The following is a 17,626-nucleotide window of genomic DNA, read 5'->3' on the forward strand; positions in this document are numbered from 1 at the left end:
TACGGTGTGCTCTGGTTATTGTGCTTAAGAAAACACATCTTATCGGATTGTGTACTTCGTACCGTAGAGCGACAGTTCTAAGACGATGATTGTATAGCATGGCAATCTTCCTGTCATAGGGCGTCATCTGTGAGACAATTGTTTGTGGACGATAACACTCCTGAAACTGACTGGCCTGCCCAGAGTCTCACCAGAACATAACAGAACACCTTTGGGTTTAATTCTGAACGTCGACTTCGCTCCAGACCCTAGCGCCCGACATCGTGACCTTTCCTGGTTTCGGCTCTTGAAGAAGAATCGGCTATCACTCCTCCACAGACATTCAGGCACTATTGAAAGTGTCCGCAACAGAGTTCAAGTCATAATAAAAGCGTAGGATGGACACACATATTAAAGTCCACTGATAGTTGCTATAACCAGGACTAACACAGTAAATACAGGGTGATCAAAAAGTCAGTATAAATTTGAAAACTGAATCAATCACGGAATAATGTAGATAGAGAGGTACGAATTGACACAAATGCTTGGAATGACATGGGGTTTTATTAGAACCAAAAAAATACAAAAGTTCAAAAAATGTCCGATAGATGGCGCTTCATCTGATCAGAATAGCAATAATTAGTAAGACAAAGCAAAGATGATGTTCTTTACAGGAACAAAACCAGAATCACGTATTTCCTCGAAGAAAAAAGGCCCGATAAAGGTAGATTTGGTAAATCCAACCCATACCGTGACTTTCTCGTCGTTTTCCACGACAGTTATAGGATTTTCGGTAGCCCAAATTCTGCAGTTGTGGGCGTTGACAGACCCTCGAAGCGTGAAATGAGCTTCGTCGGTCCACAACTCGTTACTCAACCTATCGTCATCTTCCGCCATCTTTTGAAACGCCCACACCGCAAATGCCCTCCGCTTCACTAAATAGCCAGGTAACAGTTCATGATGCCGATGGATTTTATACGGATAGCATTGGAAGGTACGCCTAAGTGCCAACTAAACAGTAGTGTATGGAATGCCGGTGCGACGTGCGACTGCACGAGCGCTGACTTCCCCGTGCATAGAGGAACCCACTACAGTCTCCATTTCTTCCTGAACTGTCTCAGCAGCATTACGCCTTGTGCTCGGTCGGCCACTACGGGGTCTATCGTCTAAACAACCCGTGGGTTTCTCGTCGTTTTCCACGACAGTTATAGGATTTTCGGTAGCCCAAATTCTGCAGTTGTGGGCGTTGACAGACCCTCGAAGCGTGAAATGAGCTTCGTCGGTCCACAACTCGTTACTCAACCTATCGTTATCTTCCGCCATCTTTTGAAACGCCCACACCGCAAATGCCCTCCGCTTCACTAAATAGCCAGGTAACAGTTCATGATGCCGATGGATTTTATACGGATAGCATTGGAAGGTACGCCTAAGTGCCAACTAAACAGTAGTGTATGGAATGCCGGTGCGACGTGCGACTGCACGAGCGCTGACTTCCCCGTGCATAGAGGAACCCGCTACAGTCTCCATTTCTTCCTGAACTGTCTCAGCAGCATTACGCCTTGTGCTCGGTCGGCCACTACGGGGTCTATCGTCTAAACAACCCGTGGCTTCGAACTTCGAATTCATTCTCGCCACAGCTGCATTTGTCAACGGACCTTTACCCGTTCGAATCCCCTTCCTATAGCGATAGCATCGTAACGCTGAACTAGAACATTCCCCATTCTGATAATACAGCTTCACTAAAAGCGCCATTTCAGGTAACGTCAACATGATGCGACTGCTGGCGGATCTGATTCTCTCTCTCATTACAGCTCCTTTTATACACGATTGTCATGTGCAGTCACTGACGTTTTGCTGTCCAGCGCCATATGTCGGACATTTTGTGAACTTTTTTTGGGGGGGGGGGTTCTAATGAAACCCCATGTCATTCCAAGCATGTGTGTCAATTTTTACCTCTCTATCTACATTATTCCGGGGTTTATTAAGTTTTCAAATTTATACTGACTTTTTGATCACCCGGTATATTACCGTTCTACAATTTATTGACACAGCAATGAAACAAATAATTCTATTACCAAGCTGTAGATGAATACTTTATGGAAAACTATATAAACTTATGGTGGTTATACCAACGTCCAAGAAGTGCAAATGAAATGCAAAATTCGGACGAAATCACTAGTCCGTTGACATACTAAGCCTAATGAACGTTGAAGTCTAAGTTCCATTGTGGTATTCGGACTCTCAAGTCCAGAGCTCAGCCAAATCAACATCGATCAGCAGGTCCACTGCAGCGTAGCACTTCCTAGTTGCGGAGCATAACGTAGCACGATGAGACTGGCTTGCAGACGGCAGTAGCGGCGTGCAGTAAGGCCCCATAATTAATGTAGTCGGCGGCTGGGGTCGCTGTATATTCTGGTCGGCCAATCGCTGAGTGTTATGGGTGACCAATCGCTGTGGTTTGGCGCGAAGGCGGTGTGCGATGAGCAGCAGGCAGCGCACGGAGAAGTGCGACCAACGATGCATTTCTCGGCCGCGCGTAATGGAGCGCGCCGGTGCTCGGTGCGGAGCTTTAATTGTGGTGAATACCATAATAGTGTCTGGATACTTTTGATCCGATAGTGTAAAGACGATTTCACCCCTTACGTTGGTTTGAGCACAGTAGTGCTTTACTATCCATGATTTTGCTGGAGGTGATAATCCTTTACCTTCCTCCTACCTTTGAACTGAGTTACCCAGGTAGTTACAGGAGCACCCACATTTAACGTGGCCTCTGAAACATGATTGAAGTTGGCATTTTTACCACATAAACTAATCATATATAGAAGTGAAAGAAGCGGTAAGTGATACAAAAAAAAAAAAAGGCCGGCTGTGTGTTGAACCGCGGACCTGTGGATTTCGGTTTTGGGTGTTATCTATTACGTCACCGAACCACACATTAAAACAACAGGATAAAAAAGCCGTTTTGCAATAACGAGACATTTACCACCTATTATGTGTGTTTCAGAGGAAATCAGGCGGTGCTGGAAACAGCTGATGAGACCGTGACGTAGACCTCTCTGTCAGCTGGGGGTCGGCCTGTGAACGGCGCCGAACAGAGGTCAACGGTTTATCGTGCCACTGCGGGTGCATGCGTCACAGCACGAGGCATTGCCTCTCTCTCCTTATCTTTCTCGGCAGCGTCTAGCTTTCATGGGTCGGCTGGGGTCCACGATTAACTTGGGATTTGTTCTGGTTGTTACTGGATTAGTCGATAGAGCGGTCAGCTACCTACTATCACAGTTAACTGCTTCGTCCTTTTTGCTGTTGCTCCCTTCCTAACGAAGCAGCAGTAACCAAGACTGTGAACAGTGCCGTTGCTGTAGAAACAGCTTTAACTTTGGGAACATCGAAGAACCAAAATTATTAATGGCAAATTGGGTTTCTAACATGGTTACTCTAAAAAATTACTCTGATCATTGCAGAATGAAGTTTTCATTCTGTAGCGGAGTGCCCACTGATATGTAACATCCTGACAGATTAAAATGGTATATCAGGCCCAGACTCGAACTCGGGAGACCATCGCCTTTTATGGGCAAGTGTTCCACCGACTGAGCTACCCACGCACGACTCACCACCCATCCACGCAGCTTTATTTCCGCCAGTAACTCATCTCCTACATTTCAAACTTCACAGAAGCCCTCCTGAGAAGCTTGCAAATTCCTCTGGTTTTAGAAATATTTTTATTGCTATTGCCAGTCGGTATTTTTTACCCTCTATACTTTGAAAATATTCAGTTGTTTTTTTTTTTTTTTTTTTTTTTTTTTTTTTTTGCTGTCCAATCAAAGAAATTTCCTCAACTGCTTCCAGCGTCTCATTTTCTAATGTAGTTCCCTCTGGATACCTGAAGTAATTGTACTACTGTCCGTTACCTTTGTTTTTCGTTTGCTGATGTTATACTGTATAAAAACATGTGCAACTAGTACTGGAAGATAAAAGATTTATAAAAGCTGTTTTAAATAACAATACAGTTTCTGGCGACTAGTTCGTCGGCTATGACGTTTATTGATTTACATCTCATATCCTCTTTCACAAGACACAATACACTCCGTTCAGCTGCTCTTCCAAGTCATTTACCGTCTCTGACAGAACTGTAATGTTTCGACAAATTTCGGTGTTTTAATTTTTTTCTCCCTCAATGTAAATTCTCTTTCCAGTTTTCTACTTGGATTCCTTTACAGCACTCTCGATGTACAGAAAAAAAGAATCGCAACACCAAGAAAGAGTTGTGGGACGTACACGAAAGGTGGCAGGCGTGTTTCTACATCTGAATGACGATGTCTGTGCAGATTTCGTACCAGTCAGATATGAGTGGTGCTAGTAGCGCCACTATGAGAATGCAAATCAGGTTTACTTTAAATAAACGCTATAAAGGTAGTGAACGTTAGTTACCCTTGAGGTTGGAAGTGGTGAGTTGATGTTAGTCAAGAATGGCTTTAAGGTGACGAAGACGCCATTGTCAGCACCTCACCGAGATTGAACGAGATAGTGTAATAGGGCTACGGGAAGCTGGACGTTACTTCAGCGATAATGCAGAAAGACTCGACAGGAATATAAGCACTGTACATGATTGCTGGCAGCGGTGGTTACGAGAATGTGCGGTCGCTAGATGACAGGGCTCTGGACGGCTACGTGGCACTACCGAGAAGGAAGACCATCGTGTTCGGCGTATTCCTCTGGCGTATCGAACTGCATCTGAAGCAGCAAACTGAGAAGCAGGTGGCACCACAGAGAGGCAACGAATTGTTACAAATGAAGGACAGCTCTTAGCTTGACGCCCTGTAGCGTGCAATCTACTGATCCCAAACCACCACCATTTGCGGTTTCAGTGGTGTCAAGCGAGAGCTCAACAGAGGGCTGGGTGTGTTTTCTAATGAAAGCTGGTTCTGCTTCGGTGCCAGTTATGGCCATGTGTCGGTTAGAAGGAAGCCACTTAAGGACCTACAACCATCCTATCTGCGTGCTAGACACACTGGAACTACACTTGGAGTTATGGCCTGCGATGTCATTTCGTATGACAGCAAGAGCACTCTCGTAGTTATCCCATGCATCCTGACTGAAAATTTGTACGTCATTCTGGTGATTCGACCTGTTGTGCTGCCATTCGTGAACAGCCTTCTATTGGGTGTCTTCCAACAGGAAAACAGTCGCCCACGTACCTCTGTTGTAACACAAAATGCTTTACAGAGTGTCGACATGTTACCCCGGCCTGCACGATCACCAGATCTATCCCCAGTCGAGCATATATGGCACACGTCGGACGACAACTCCAGTCTCATTCACAACCAGCATTCACCGTCTCTGTACTGACCGACCAATTGTAACAGGTTGTAATATCTCTTTATATTTGATGGATTATTCTGATACAATTCTACCCTTGAATGACGTTTACAAATTTTCTATCTTCATACTCGCAGAATACATGCGCAAAATAGTTTCATACAATAGCTATGCCATGAGCGCATAAGTATTCTTTGTAGTACTCTCTCTGGTGGTTGTTAGAAAAAAAAGAAAGGGGGCTTCCGAGATTGTCTTCGTGCCGATTAGCCTGAGCTTGGTTTGGAAGAACTGTAATTTGATTATTGAGATTTATAACAGAAGATAACTGATACGAACTGTACGATTAAAAAGGAAATATACATGTAGATTGCTCCTTCATACAAAGGTGTGTATTTCACAATTGAGAATTAATGATATTTATCGATATATTGCGTAGCTGTTAATCAGAAGGGACTTCCGAAAGACTGGATACGAACCTGCATTTAATAATCCAAGAGCTCCATTACTTCTTCGGAAGGTTAAACTTCATCAAAGCCAAATATCCGCTTGATCTGAGGTTTCCCGACTGATTATACAACGCTCCCAAAAATTACGAGGCATTTTATTTGTACAGATTAGCAGACTGCCGCAAAACACGAGCCTGCAGAGAAGAAGAATCATCGCCTGATTTCATTCTAACAAGTAAAATTTCAGAATCATTTTGAGTGACTGAGCTATGACTGTGTTTCCTATCATGAATGATTGATTGCTCGAACGAATTGAGAGCTACAGAATTACGTAGATAAGGAGAAAAAAAATTACAAGGTATGGAACTCCATCCCCCAAACTGACAACCTGCGCCTGTACAACACAATACATGCACGTTTGCATGCTTGCATTCAACATTCTGCCAGTTACATCGATTATTGATGTGCCAACATTTCACATTTGCAACGACTTATCTCGAGCTTAAATTAACGTGTGATGTTGTAATGTTAATCACTGAAATATGCTATCTAGTCAAATATATTCTCCAATTTAATTACTCTGCATCAATCATTTTTTAGTATTGCAATTTTTTCCGTCAGTGTTGATGATGTTTGGTTTGTGGGGCTCTCAACTGCGCGGTCATCAGCGCCCGTACGAAGTCCCAATTTTTACACAGCCCAATTTTTGTACACAGTCCAATCTAGACACTATCACGAATTATGACGATGGCGATGATGATGAAATGATGAGGACAACACAAACACCCAGTCCCCGGGCAGAGAAAATCCCAAACCCGTCCGGGAATCGAGCCCAGGACCCCGTGATCCAGAGGCAGCAACGCTAGCCACTAGACACACGTCCGTCAGTGTGTTTGCCCGTCTTCACACTATCCTCGTCAGCCAGTTTGGGAACGAAAGTCTGTCCACCCAATTTTGTGAACTAAATCAATTCCGGTTAGTTGTTCCTATTCTAAGTGAACCAAAAGGAGAGCTAGCAAGGTATAACAATTCGTTCGAGTGAGTGAATCCCACTACAGCAACATCAATAATCGTTATTTAATGTGGTTCGGACGGCTGTCTCGTAAGCCAGCACTCTGTGCTCAGCTTTATCTCATTCGTGTGTGAATATTATATATTCTGTGAACAACGTGTAGTTCCTTTGCTGCTGGACATTTCCTCTCTGTGGTAAAAAAATAATAAAAAAAATAAGTGTCGTGTAACTAGGGCCTCCCGTCGGGTAGACCGTTCGCCGGGTGCAAGTCTTTCGATTTAACGCCACTTCGGCGACTTGCACGTCGATGGGGATGAAATGATGATTAGGACAACACAACACCCAGTCCCTGAGCGGAGAAAATCTCCGACCCAGTCGGGAATCGAACCCGGACCCTTAGAATTAACATTCTGTCGCGCTGACCACTCAGCTACCGGGGGCGGACCTCTCTGTGGTGTAACGTATTACTAAAACGCCTTACTCAACATTGCGCAACTTTTGGTTTATTGAGTAAAAACACTGTTTGACGAACAACTATAGCATTCTGCAAAGAGCACAAGCTTTCTAGACAGGGAAGTAAGTCTGGATCGAACTCGAACGCCGGGTGAACTGCCGTTGCACTGGTACAGCGTCCAAGCTGTGAGCGATTTTTAGCTTATTTATCACACCCACCTAGATGGATAAGAGGTTTTCTGCAGAGCTCCGCCTAAAACATACAGACAGTTAAAATACGTAAAGAAACACAGATGCCTTTCGCGACTTCTCATCTTGGAATAGTGGGTGATGTCTATTAATAGACCTACAGGACTATAGAAGCCAAAATGCGAAATCAAAATGAGTGTTTATTCACCGTGTACAAACCTCAAGGATTTATAGTAACGCCTAAAGTTGCAGTATAGATACTGTCCGTTTCCTAGATACCTTAGCCAACATTCAGTACCAAGAGTCGCTTCTATGAAGGAAGAAGCGAATTTAGTAGTTGCGAAGACAGGGACTAGCGTGAATGAAAATATACTTAATAATTTATTTGCGTCGCAACTATGGCCATCAAAACCACCCTAGTGAACAATTTAAGGGGATAAATAGAATTTAAGGTTCGGTCAACTAGACATCATTAGAGACGGAAAGAGTTTAGTTGGAAGATTGCGCTGGAACAGAATCGGCCGTCGTTGTTCTGAGAGAACTACACCAATATTCGCTCAGTTGTGTAGACTGCACGTAAGTTTCTAGAGCGTGTTCACAGAAGAAATACAAGAAAACCTACAAAGGCCTTAAAGATTGTTAAAATCACCAAAAGAACATTTTGAAATTTTCACTATAATGTGAATCAGGGGAAAAATATCACTAAACTGACGTTAGCCACGGTCTTGCGACATCTAGCGACCCGTATTCTGAGTGTTTATTTAGACCATTTAGCCAACGTATAAGAGCCTAGGAAACTAGCAAAAGTGTTTTGATCTCATAATACGCGTAATTAATCGATACACAAAGACGTCATTGTCTGAGCTGAGCGTCCTGTAGGACAAAGGTTCAAAACCCCGTCCGGTCATCCAGATTTAGATTTGTGTGAGTTCCCTAAATGGCTGGTTGGTGCCTTTCTAAGGGCACGGCTGATTTCCTTCCCCATTTTGAGTTTGTGCTTCGTCTTTAGTCGCCTCATTATCGACAAGATGTTCAACCCTAATCTTCCTTCTTTCATTCTTTATCGATTGAGGATCGCCTTTACACCCCAGTACCGAAGAGATGGGAATCACAGAATTTTAGGGCTGGGATTCAGGGAAACTGCTCCAGTAAATCACGAAGGACGCTTATTTAATGCAAAGTGAGGGATAAAATAAGTTTGTCAAAGGTTTTCCAAGGTCCACTTCAGAGCTTTTCAACTACGCTGATCCAAATCAGTACTATACTCGTACTGCTGTAACATGTGTATTACCTGACGACTGGTGATTATTCACGGATATACTAAAACGCGTATTTGTCTCAGTGTTTGTGGAAAAATTGCAAAACTACATTAATTTAGATAGCTATACATTTATTAGAATTGCGTTTGGAACCTTACTGTGGTTTTCGTTTTCGACGTTTGGTTCTTATAGGAAATATTTTTCTCACAAAATTTTTCCACTTTTATGAACTGGAGGAGTTTGCTACGCATCTTTGGTTTTTGGTTTATCATGTGTCACTTTACTTACTCAGATTTCACCTCAGCTATGGGTAAAAGAGTTTGCTTTCTCCCCACTTGAACGAAATCATTCACGCAATAAGAATGTTTTATGTTAATAGTAACGTCGACGCACTCTTCGTTAAACTGTATTTCGGACAGTAAGAAACTACATATCTACGAGCGCAGATATATATATAACGTGGGCTTGTTTTGACACATGTTTTTAAAATGAGGGGAAACAGTTGGCACTGTCATGCCGTTTCTCATATATATACGCGAAGTATCTCATATAAAGTAAATAAATATTTTCTTCTTGACTCGCAGTTGCAAGCATGGACAACAAGCTGTCTAATGGAATGACGAATACGAAAATTTGTGCTGGACTGGAACTCGACCGAATTTCCCGCTTATCGTGAGCAGTTGATATGATTGTTTTTTTTTTTTTTTTTTTTTTTTTTTAAATTCCCCATCATTCATTGTTCTCGGCATTTGGTCTGGGTAGACATCACGTGACAGCCCTTCAAATTCATCGCTTAATACTTCACACAGATTAACCAGACCTCTCTGACCAAACACGCTACTGTACCAGCTAGCCTAGGCTATCCGAGCACACTTCAAGGTCAGAATAAAACTTTCGTATGTCGTGAACCATGTGTGAACGAACTGCAGTCCTACATCCATTATATATATTCCCGTATAGGGGAAACATTTTAATTGAAAATTGCTTGCCCGGTGTCAGCGGATAAGTGCAATATTGCAGTGCCTGGGTTGTACAGATGAGCGATGCATGCATGGCCGAAGGAACATTGCATCGTGATTCTGAACAACACAGGCACTGCCACATCGTATTTCTCGCTTGTAGACACACTGCTTAAGAGTTCTTAATTGCTGTAAAGTCTGAAAACTAGTACTGTTTCACTGCTTTACAAGAATCGAAGTAAATATCGATGACAGACTTTACTGCTTTACATCTCTGACTCGTGGACGCAGCGCCACAGAAGTGACGTCGATGAATGCTACTGCAGCTACGAGATGGCAGCACGAGTTACTGGCAATTGGTACCTGATACACTTTAAGATCTCTTGTTCTTGGGCCTGTCCCACGTGTTGTGATCTGACAGTTCCACTCCAGTGGCGCTACCAAAAGAGCACCTAATTCGTTCAGCTGTGTCTGCTAGCAGGCCTTCGTCACAACAGCTTCGAAAAGAAGAAATACAGGTGTGTGTGTCTGGCCCCAATCTTAGAAAAAATCATGAATGATTGTTTCTGAAAAAGAAATATTTGACGCTTCTGCAAATCAGAGTTTTTTATTGGTTTCTTCCCGTTCTGAGGTAAAGGCAAATAACGTGTGTTGCCCACAGCACACACAGCATACACTTCTTTTTTCTGCGTATCATACTTGCTTCTGAAATATTGAATCACAGTTTTAAAAAAATGCTTTCCGTGTCATATTTTAAGTAGCAGAAAATATGAGCTGAACAAAAGAAAATGTGCAAGCTGACTATGCGAAAAATCGCTCGTTGTTTTTTATTTGAGTCGATCTTCTGCAGTAATAGGAAAGTAGTGGTTTTAGCTTATGTCCTGCTGTATTTCGGAACTTTAGGCACAGTCAAACTGCAGTTCACATTGCATGTAAGGTCTCTGAACAGTGCATTGTTTTGTTTGTTTGAGCTGAGTGACGCCTGCAAATACTTCGATCATTTTCATTATAACTGTGACTAAAAGTTCAGCTTAACGCCGCTCGAGATAATAAACGAAAGTTTGAGCAAAAACCGTCAAAGAATTTGTTTCTAGTTTATCGCTGTGTTCTCATTTCTTTGGTTTTTCATGTGCTTCCTGTAAATAATTTTGCATTTTAGCTCTTGAGACGGAGACAGTTTGGATATGTTTTCCAGTTAGCGCGCGACCTTCATTTCAATTAGATTCATTGGCCGCGGAAGCAAACAACAACATTGGTTGCGTAAGAGCAAAAGCGTCTGTAAAATTCTTCGACAAACATTTTCTTTAAAACGGTTCCACTTGTTCTCTAGGAGTCTTTTCACATTTACGTACAAAATCTCTACATTACATAGAGAGGTTAAGATGTATAGTTATTGGTTTCTGAAGGAAATAAAGCACTCTCCTACATCATAAATAGTATATTAACATATGCAACGTCGTATTAGGACCATCAAAAACATGTCAGACTTTTTTACCACAGAACTGTATGGCGTAAATGTTTTTGAAAAGCGGAAATACGCGGATATTAAGAATTCTTGTGTCTTTTGTTAATCCTGAGAGTTTGGGAGGTCTAACAGTCGCTTACTGCTAATAAAACTGTACAGCGTTGGTGAAATTATCAATGGTAACAGCTTATGAACATAAATTTATTGGATTCATTAAAACTCTGCTAGCATCTGAATTTACGGGGTCTTATTTTTAAGGAATTGTGTGTTGAGATAGTGATGAGATGGCGTAGTGGTAAGGCACTGAACCAGCAGTTGGGAGAAGTAGGATTGAAAACCTAGTGCGGCCATAAAGCTTTTTATTCACGAAGCCAGGATGGTTTCTTTGAAAAGGAAGGCAAATTCCATCCACATCCTTGTCCAGTAACAACTCATCTTGTCGTCGTTTGGAAGTTACAACCATATTTTACTTGTATGTTTTAAGATATTTAAAGTTTTCTGACATGAAGATAGTGGTGGAACTAGTGGAAAATTGACATTTCAACTTGCTTAGTCGGTTGAACATATTAACTTGGCTATGATACCACTCAGGCGAAAAAGAAAAAAAAAAAAAAAAAAAAAAAAAAGAGACAACTCAAAACGTAGCCTAATTCAACTTATGGCCTTGAGTCGCACAAATGTGTTAGGTAATATTTTGACATCTGTCCTATGGAGGAGACAAAAGAAGTTACCACAATGAAAGCAAGTACTGTGCTTGTGATGGGGGTTACGTGCCGTCTACTACATTTTCAGCCGTTACGATTTAAGAGGGAATAAGTAATAAACTCTAGTATTGGTGACGTTGAAAATAAACAAGACTGCAGTGTAACTACCGGGACTCCACAGGAAATTGCGAATTTCAAGCGGTCCGTGCAGACAATTTTCGTACGTATATGTAATGGATGACGTAAAAAAATTTGTCTAACGTACTGAAAATTGGCTGTTATGTTCACCAGAAAAGATTGTTTTATGAATTAGGCACTTAGAACCTAACTGTGCTTGATCTGTATGCGCGCCGTGAATAGATACCAGATCGAACAGTGAGCTGAAATATGCTTGTGAAGTACTTGTTGTAGTGAGAGTTTTGACTCTGATAACTATACTAAAATATTAAGTGAAACTGGGTATCCCATAGATGCGGAAAAAGTTAATGTAACAAAATGTTGGTGTCCCTAACTGTGGGAAAAAACCTGTTAAGGTCAGAGCAGCGTAGGATACGTGGAAACAAAGCCTTGAAGATTGATTTTTTTACACTTATTGCTGTAATTTTTTACCGACGGAATATCGGAGAGCGAACAACGTTAAAACATCAAACATTCAGTGTTGAAATTTACGAAACTGCTGGGCTAGTTAGAACACAAGGCCGATACCATGGTAAAAGTTTCACTCTCCTACACGAGACAATGTTCGCTTCCTGTTTTCCTAATCCAAACATCATCGTTGGCAGACACAGTGCACCAGTCAGACTGTAAACGTTGTGCATGTGTTTTTATCTTTGCTTTATAACAGGCGATTGAATGAGTCAAGTCGTTATCTAGCCGCGCGTTGGTGAAATTGTGGAAACACGAAGAGAGATGTTGCAAGAAGTGTCCGTAAAAGCGAAAGTAATTGAAAATGTTGCTACGGGTAAGTCTGACAATAATAAACGAAAATTTCATGGAGCAGGATGAACTGTTGCAGAAGTATCTCAATTACTGCGGTGTAGTAGTGCTTCAAATACTTGCCGGAATGAAATTCACCACTTTCTAGAGCCACAAGATTATTTCTCCTCAATTTTTAGAAATTGTCTTCAGGTAAATTACGCCTAGAGCAACGGAAATCATTGAGCAGCTTCACATGTTTAAACTATGTTGTTTATTTGTGTTTTGTACACAGTTCTATACGTGCTATTGGGTCTCTACGTGATACGACTCATCTTTCATTGAAATTTATTTAGTATATATTAGTCTCCATATGGTCTTCTTTCTCAGTTATACGTTGATAATTTGTAATTATTGCTGTTATGGAAGTGAGATGCTGACTTGGTAACTAACAGTTAAAAAGTACCTGACAGTTTTGTTCTCATGGATAAAAGATATTGTAGAGAGGAGAAGCAGCAGTTAACAGTATCTAAATACGCCAGCTACACAGTTTTCTGTACACTAGTTACGAAAGGTAACATAGTTTGAAAGGTAAATCAGTAACCATATGACAGAACACCTTAATAAGGTCGGGGTTATTTCGAGAAGAAACAGCATTGTCAAGTTCAATAAGTCGTTACGCCGCGAAAACATGAAGATGCACAGCATTGTCAAAGAACGGAATTCAGTTCACGGTCAGTGCCCCAAAGATGAATCATTATATTTTGGTGCAGCAATTAGCACCGAAATGGAAATGATGCCCCGCCCCTTTTTTATAGCTCTAGTTTAATGTAGTGGTGCCCCTTAGTATGCCAGTACGAAATAATTGACTGATGCAATAGTGAAAAGATATCGGGATCTTGGAGGCATTGTTGAAATAGTGGGAGAGCGCTAACACATTCCATTGGCGTATCGTAAGAGATGAAAAATTGTTATATATGATCTTGGTACAAACAAGGAGAATAATTTTCTCAGATTCCCTGTATTAACAGTAATCATCTAGGGGAGCATAGGAATTTTACAAGTAAATTTTAGTGTTTTCAGAGCAGCGAGGAAAGCGTAATGTGCGAAAAACAGACGCGGCTATACGATAACTTAAGGAACGGCTACCTGGCGAATTGCTATCGCGTCCGTAGAAACATCATCTTTTCCATTAGTTAGAAAGGTTTTTCATCGTTTTCTGTAACTTTAGACGCCAGCTATCTAGTGCAGCTGCGCTTAGCAGTATGTTAGATTTTCTCTTTCCTCATAAAACGTATATGCACAGCACCTTCCTCTGTAGCTGCCTCTGGATAACGGGGTCCCGGGTTCGATTCCCGGCTGGGTTGGGGGATTTTCTCTGCCCGGGGACTGGGTGTTTGTGTTGTCCTCATCATTTCATCATCATTTATGACAGTGGCTGGATTGGACTGCGTAAAAAATTGCACTGTGGAAAAGCTGGGACTTTGTACGGGCGCTGATGACCGCGCAGTTGAGCGCCCCACAAACCAATAATCACCACCACCACCACCACCACAACCATCTGCATCTGCAGTTTAGTCTTCTCTAAATCGCCGTATGCAATATACAATCGCATTGACTCTTTCTAATGCAACGTTCCATCAACAATTGTACGAGGTTATTAACCTGTCCGATTCTTTTAACTGATCTTCTAGTGCATCAATATGCAGTAGGCTGCGGTAAAAAATGGCGGTAGCAGACTGACACAGCTGTCGACAGCATGAAATTACACTATTTGCAAACCATGGAAACCGTGTTACATGTAAGTAGCTTTTTGTATAATTCTAAACGAGACCAAGACTGGATATACGAAATTCCCTTGATATTTTGTAATGGCTATGTTGCATTTTGTGCCTCTTCAGCGTGATAACACATGGTCCATTAACTTATACCTAAGTTACTCTGTTCAATGTATTAAGATTTCATGTGATGAATAGTGATGAAAAGTAACAATATAAATGTGCTGACATTCTTGGTCCTTCTCATTGAAGATAAAATCAGCTAGGATGTTAGGCTGCGTCCTGTTCCTCTTCAGTTTCTTCTACACGATAGACGTTTCGACTTCTCTGCTGAGATGATCTTCAGGATCTTCTGGCCTTCAGCTAACTGAACTCCTGAAGATCCCATCACGGACTTCGAAACATCAATCGTATAGAAGATACTGAAGAGGAACAGACGCGGCTCAACATCCTAGATGATTTTACCTTATACGTCAAAAGTATATTTGCATATTTCTAGAGCGCATAGCGTTACATAATATAGCCCTGGAGTGACCCACCTTCTTCTTCTTCTTCTTCTTCTTCTTCTTCTTCTTCTTCTTCAAGCATAAGGTTGGTTAGCAACAGTTCGTCAAGCAATTCTGCCTTTGGCTTCCTCTTGAGAGCGGTAAAGGTGGAAATTCCATATTACAGGAAGAGATGAAAGTGATTTGCATCTGGGGCAGCATCGCTTCTAATTGTTCTACGTCCTCCCTTAACTGCGACATCATCAACATATCTCAGCAAGACCCACACCGTTGCAGGCAAAATCTTCATTCGTCTGTCTTTTGATTTGGAACAGATACGCAGCATTCAGCCCATGATTGGTAAGATAATGTATAGATGCAGTTGACGGATGAAGAAATTGTATTTTTAGTCTCACTCCGGTGTTAATTTCTTTCCTATATCTGAAGTGTCTGTCATATTTGTGGTACACTTATTCGTATTAGCCTCTCTCGTGTAGCTATATATCTGTGTTCCTTTCAGCTTTTTATTTTAGCGCGTGACCTTTTACCCACGTTTCGTATTGAATCTCCGCCTTTTATGCAACAGAGAAGAAATTTTTTTGCTTGGTGTTGCAGCAAGTGCCGCAGCCCAGCCGAAGATGTCTCAGAAGCTGACGACGGAGCAGGTGCTGGAGAGGGAGGAGAAGTACGGTGCCCACAACTACCACCCGCTACCAGTCGCACTCTGCCGAGGCAAGGGTAAGTCATCTCAAACGCTGGTACGATACGCCTGTGTGATACCCAAGGCACACAGTGGGGGATGGCGGGTGGAGAGGAGAGGGGGATGGGGTGCAAGGTGAAACGGTGGACTCTACCTCACCAAATTCCACACTGAGACCATTACATAGGTGGTGGCTGGTTTTTGTGTGTGTGCTTATATAGATGTATACCTTGTCTAACATGTGGGGCATCAGAATTTGGCTCCTAAAACTAATAAAGATTTTTCCTTTGCAGAATTGTGGACTTCAGAGTATTAAGACTACATAAAAGAAGTGATAAACTTTGCTCATGTGATAATGTGCAGACGCCTGTATTTGTCGTCTTGGGCAACTGTCCTAGTGAAGAGATGTTACAGGCACTAGCATTAATCTTTATTTGCATTCATTTACGACTAACGCAATTCCAATTTTTCTTGAAATGGATGTGTTGTAATTGAAGTATTTGCAGCTCGAGTGAGCAGGTGCACGGCTTGTTCGCAGGTGTTTACATGTGGGACGTGGAGGGCCGCCGCTACTACGACTTCCTGAGCGCGTACTCCGCGGTGAACCAGGGCCACTGCCACCCCCGCATCGTGGAGGCGCTCAAGCAGCAGGCGGACGTGCTGACGCTTACGTCGCGCGCCTTCCACTCGGACGTGCTGGGCGAGTACGAGCAGTTCGCCACCAGCCTCTTTGGCTACGACAAGCTGCTGCCCATGAACACTGGTACGTGCGCCCCCGCAGCTCACGCTCTGCTGCCTCAACGAGTTCCAACTTGTCGATAAGCTCAATGGTTGTTTGCTGAACGTTATGACGTAAAGGATCCCTGACCCAGCCATCCCCAATAGCACCTTTCTCAGGAGGAAAATGGATACTCGCCTGACCTCCAAAGCGCATTACGACTATTAAACTGATTTTGACTGGTCTCCAGTTGCTCATTACAGTAAAGATCGATTCACTTTGGACATCAACTGAACGGAAGGCAACATCACTATCATATAACGGTGTGTTTAAACTAAACGTAATGTCAACACAACGTCACTAAGTTTAGCCCAAAACTGAACAGTGAAAGTGAGACTGAGAGACACAATTCGTGATTCATGAACGAGGAATATTGAATTAGTATTAATGAACTAGTGGTGACAGTAGATTTAATTTATACCGAAGCAAAAACAGAACTGTCCGGAAAAAAGAAAATAAAGCATCACCATTCTGGCGAGTGACAAGCCAATCGGAACAAACTGACGGCCTAGTCAACCTCTGAAGCAGTTTGGACGCGCATCATGGGGTTACCACGTCTACCTCCCTCTTGGCGTCGGTTTAGCTACTTCTCTTTCAAGTAACTGTTCAGTTGGCATCACGAGCTTGAGTACACCCTGTTACAATTCTTACACCAAGGAAAACCCCTAGCAGTAGAAGGAATGGAACTTGGGTCCTCAGCATAGCATGTCTTCTCCATGTATACCCCTGAGATGGTGACAACAGCCAGTCTCACGTGACTGATTTTACAGAGCGTTACGGATCTATCAGAAGTGTGCTCGTCACCCTTCGTGTGATGCGGCGAGGGAGGGTTTATTGTCTTGAGAATCCCCTTCTTGAATGCTTTTGCTCAGATTTCCCAAATTTGAAAGACCGTTCTGTTAAGAGTTAACACTAGTCAAAGTTAGCTGATAAAACTGCGTCACCGGAAACATGATGCCACCAACAGAGACCCACCATTCAGGTGGGAGCCGTCTTCAGCGGCTCTGGCCGGGCGAGTCAACTGGGCAGTGTTTGGGATGAACTGTAGTCGGTAGCAGCCACAGAAAGAGCGTCTGCGCCCCTGGTATTTGTTCCACTGGACCATTTCGCGCTTCTGGTTTCGGCTTTCCATCTCTCCCACGTTAACACTGGTGGGTGTAGTCTCAGGTAGCGATAGTATGGAAAACC

General features: G+C 42.6%; 1 protein-coding gene across 3 annotated transcripts in view; it reads left to right on the forward strand.

Annotated features, from left to right (window-relative positions):
- The window catches only part of LOC126161708 (ornithine aminotransferase, mitochondrial), a 93,272-nt gene that overhangs the window by 62,534 nt on the left and 13,112 nt on the right, over nucleotides 1–17,626 (forward strand). The window contains exons 1-3 of one of the 3 annotated variants that reach the window (XM_049917754.1): nucleotides 9,991–10,131; nucleotides 15,576–15,698; nucleotides 16,199–16,423. In XM_049917754.1, the coding sequence (XP_049773711.1) occupies nucleotides 15,599–15,698; nucleotides 16,199–16,423 (325 nt within the window). In that variant the 5' untranslated portion in view covers nucleotides 9,991–10,131; nucleotides 15,576–15,598. Of the gene's footprint in view, nucleotides 1–9,990; nucleotides 10,132–12,638; nucleotides 12,744–15,575; nucleotides 15,699–16,198; nucleotides 16,424–17,626 lie in introns of those variants that run through there. The other 2 variants (XM_049917746.1, XM_049917738.1) reach the window with 2 other exon arrangements.

The sequence above is a fragment of the Schistocerca cancellata genome, chromosome 1 (genome assembly GCF_023864275.1).
Source record: "Schistocerca cancellata isolate TAMUIC-IGC-003103 chromosome 1, iqSchCanc2.1, whole genome shotgun sequence".
NCBI classification, from domain to species: domain Eukaryota; kingdom Metazoa; phylum Arthropoda; class Insecta; order Orthoptera; family Acrididae; genus Schistocerca; species Schistocerca cancellata.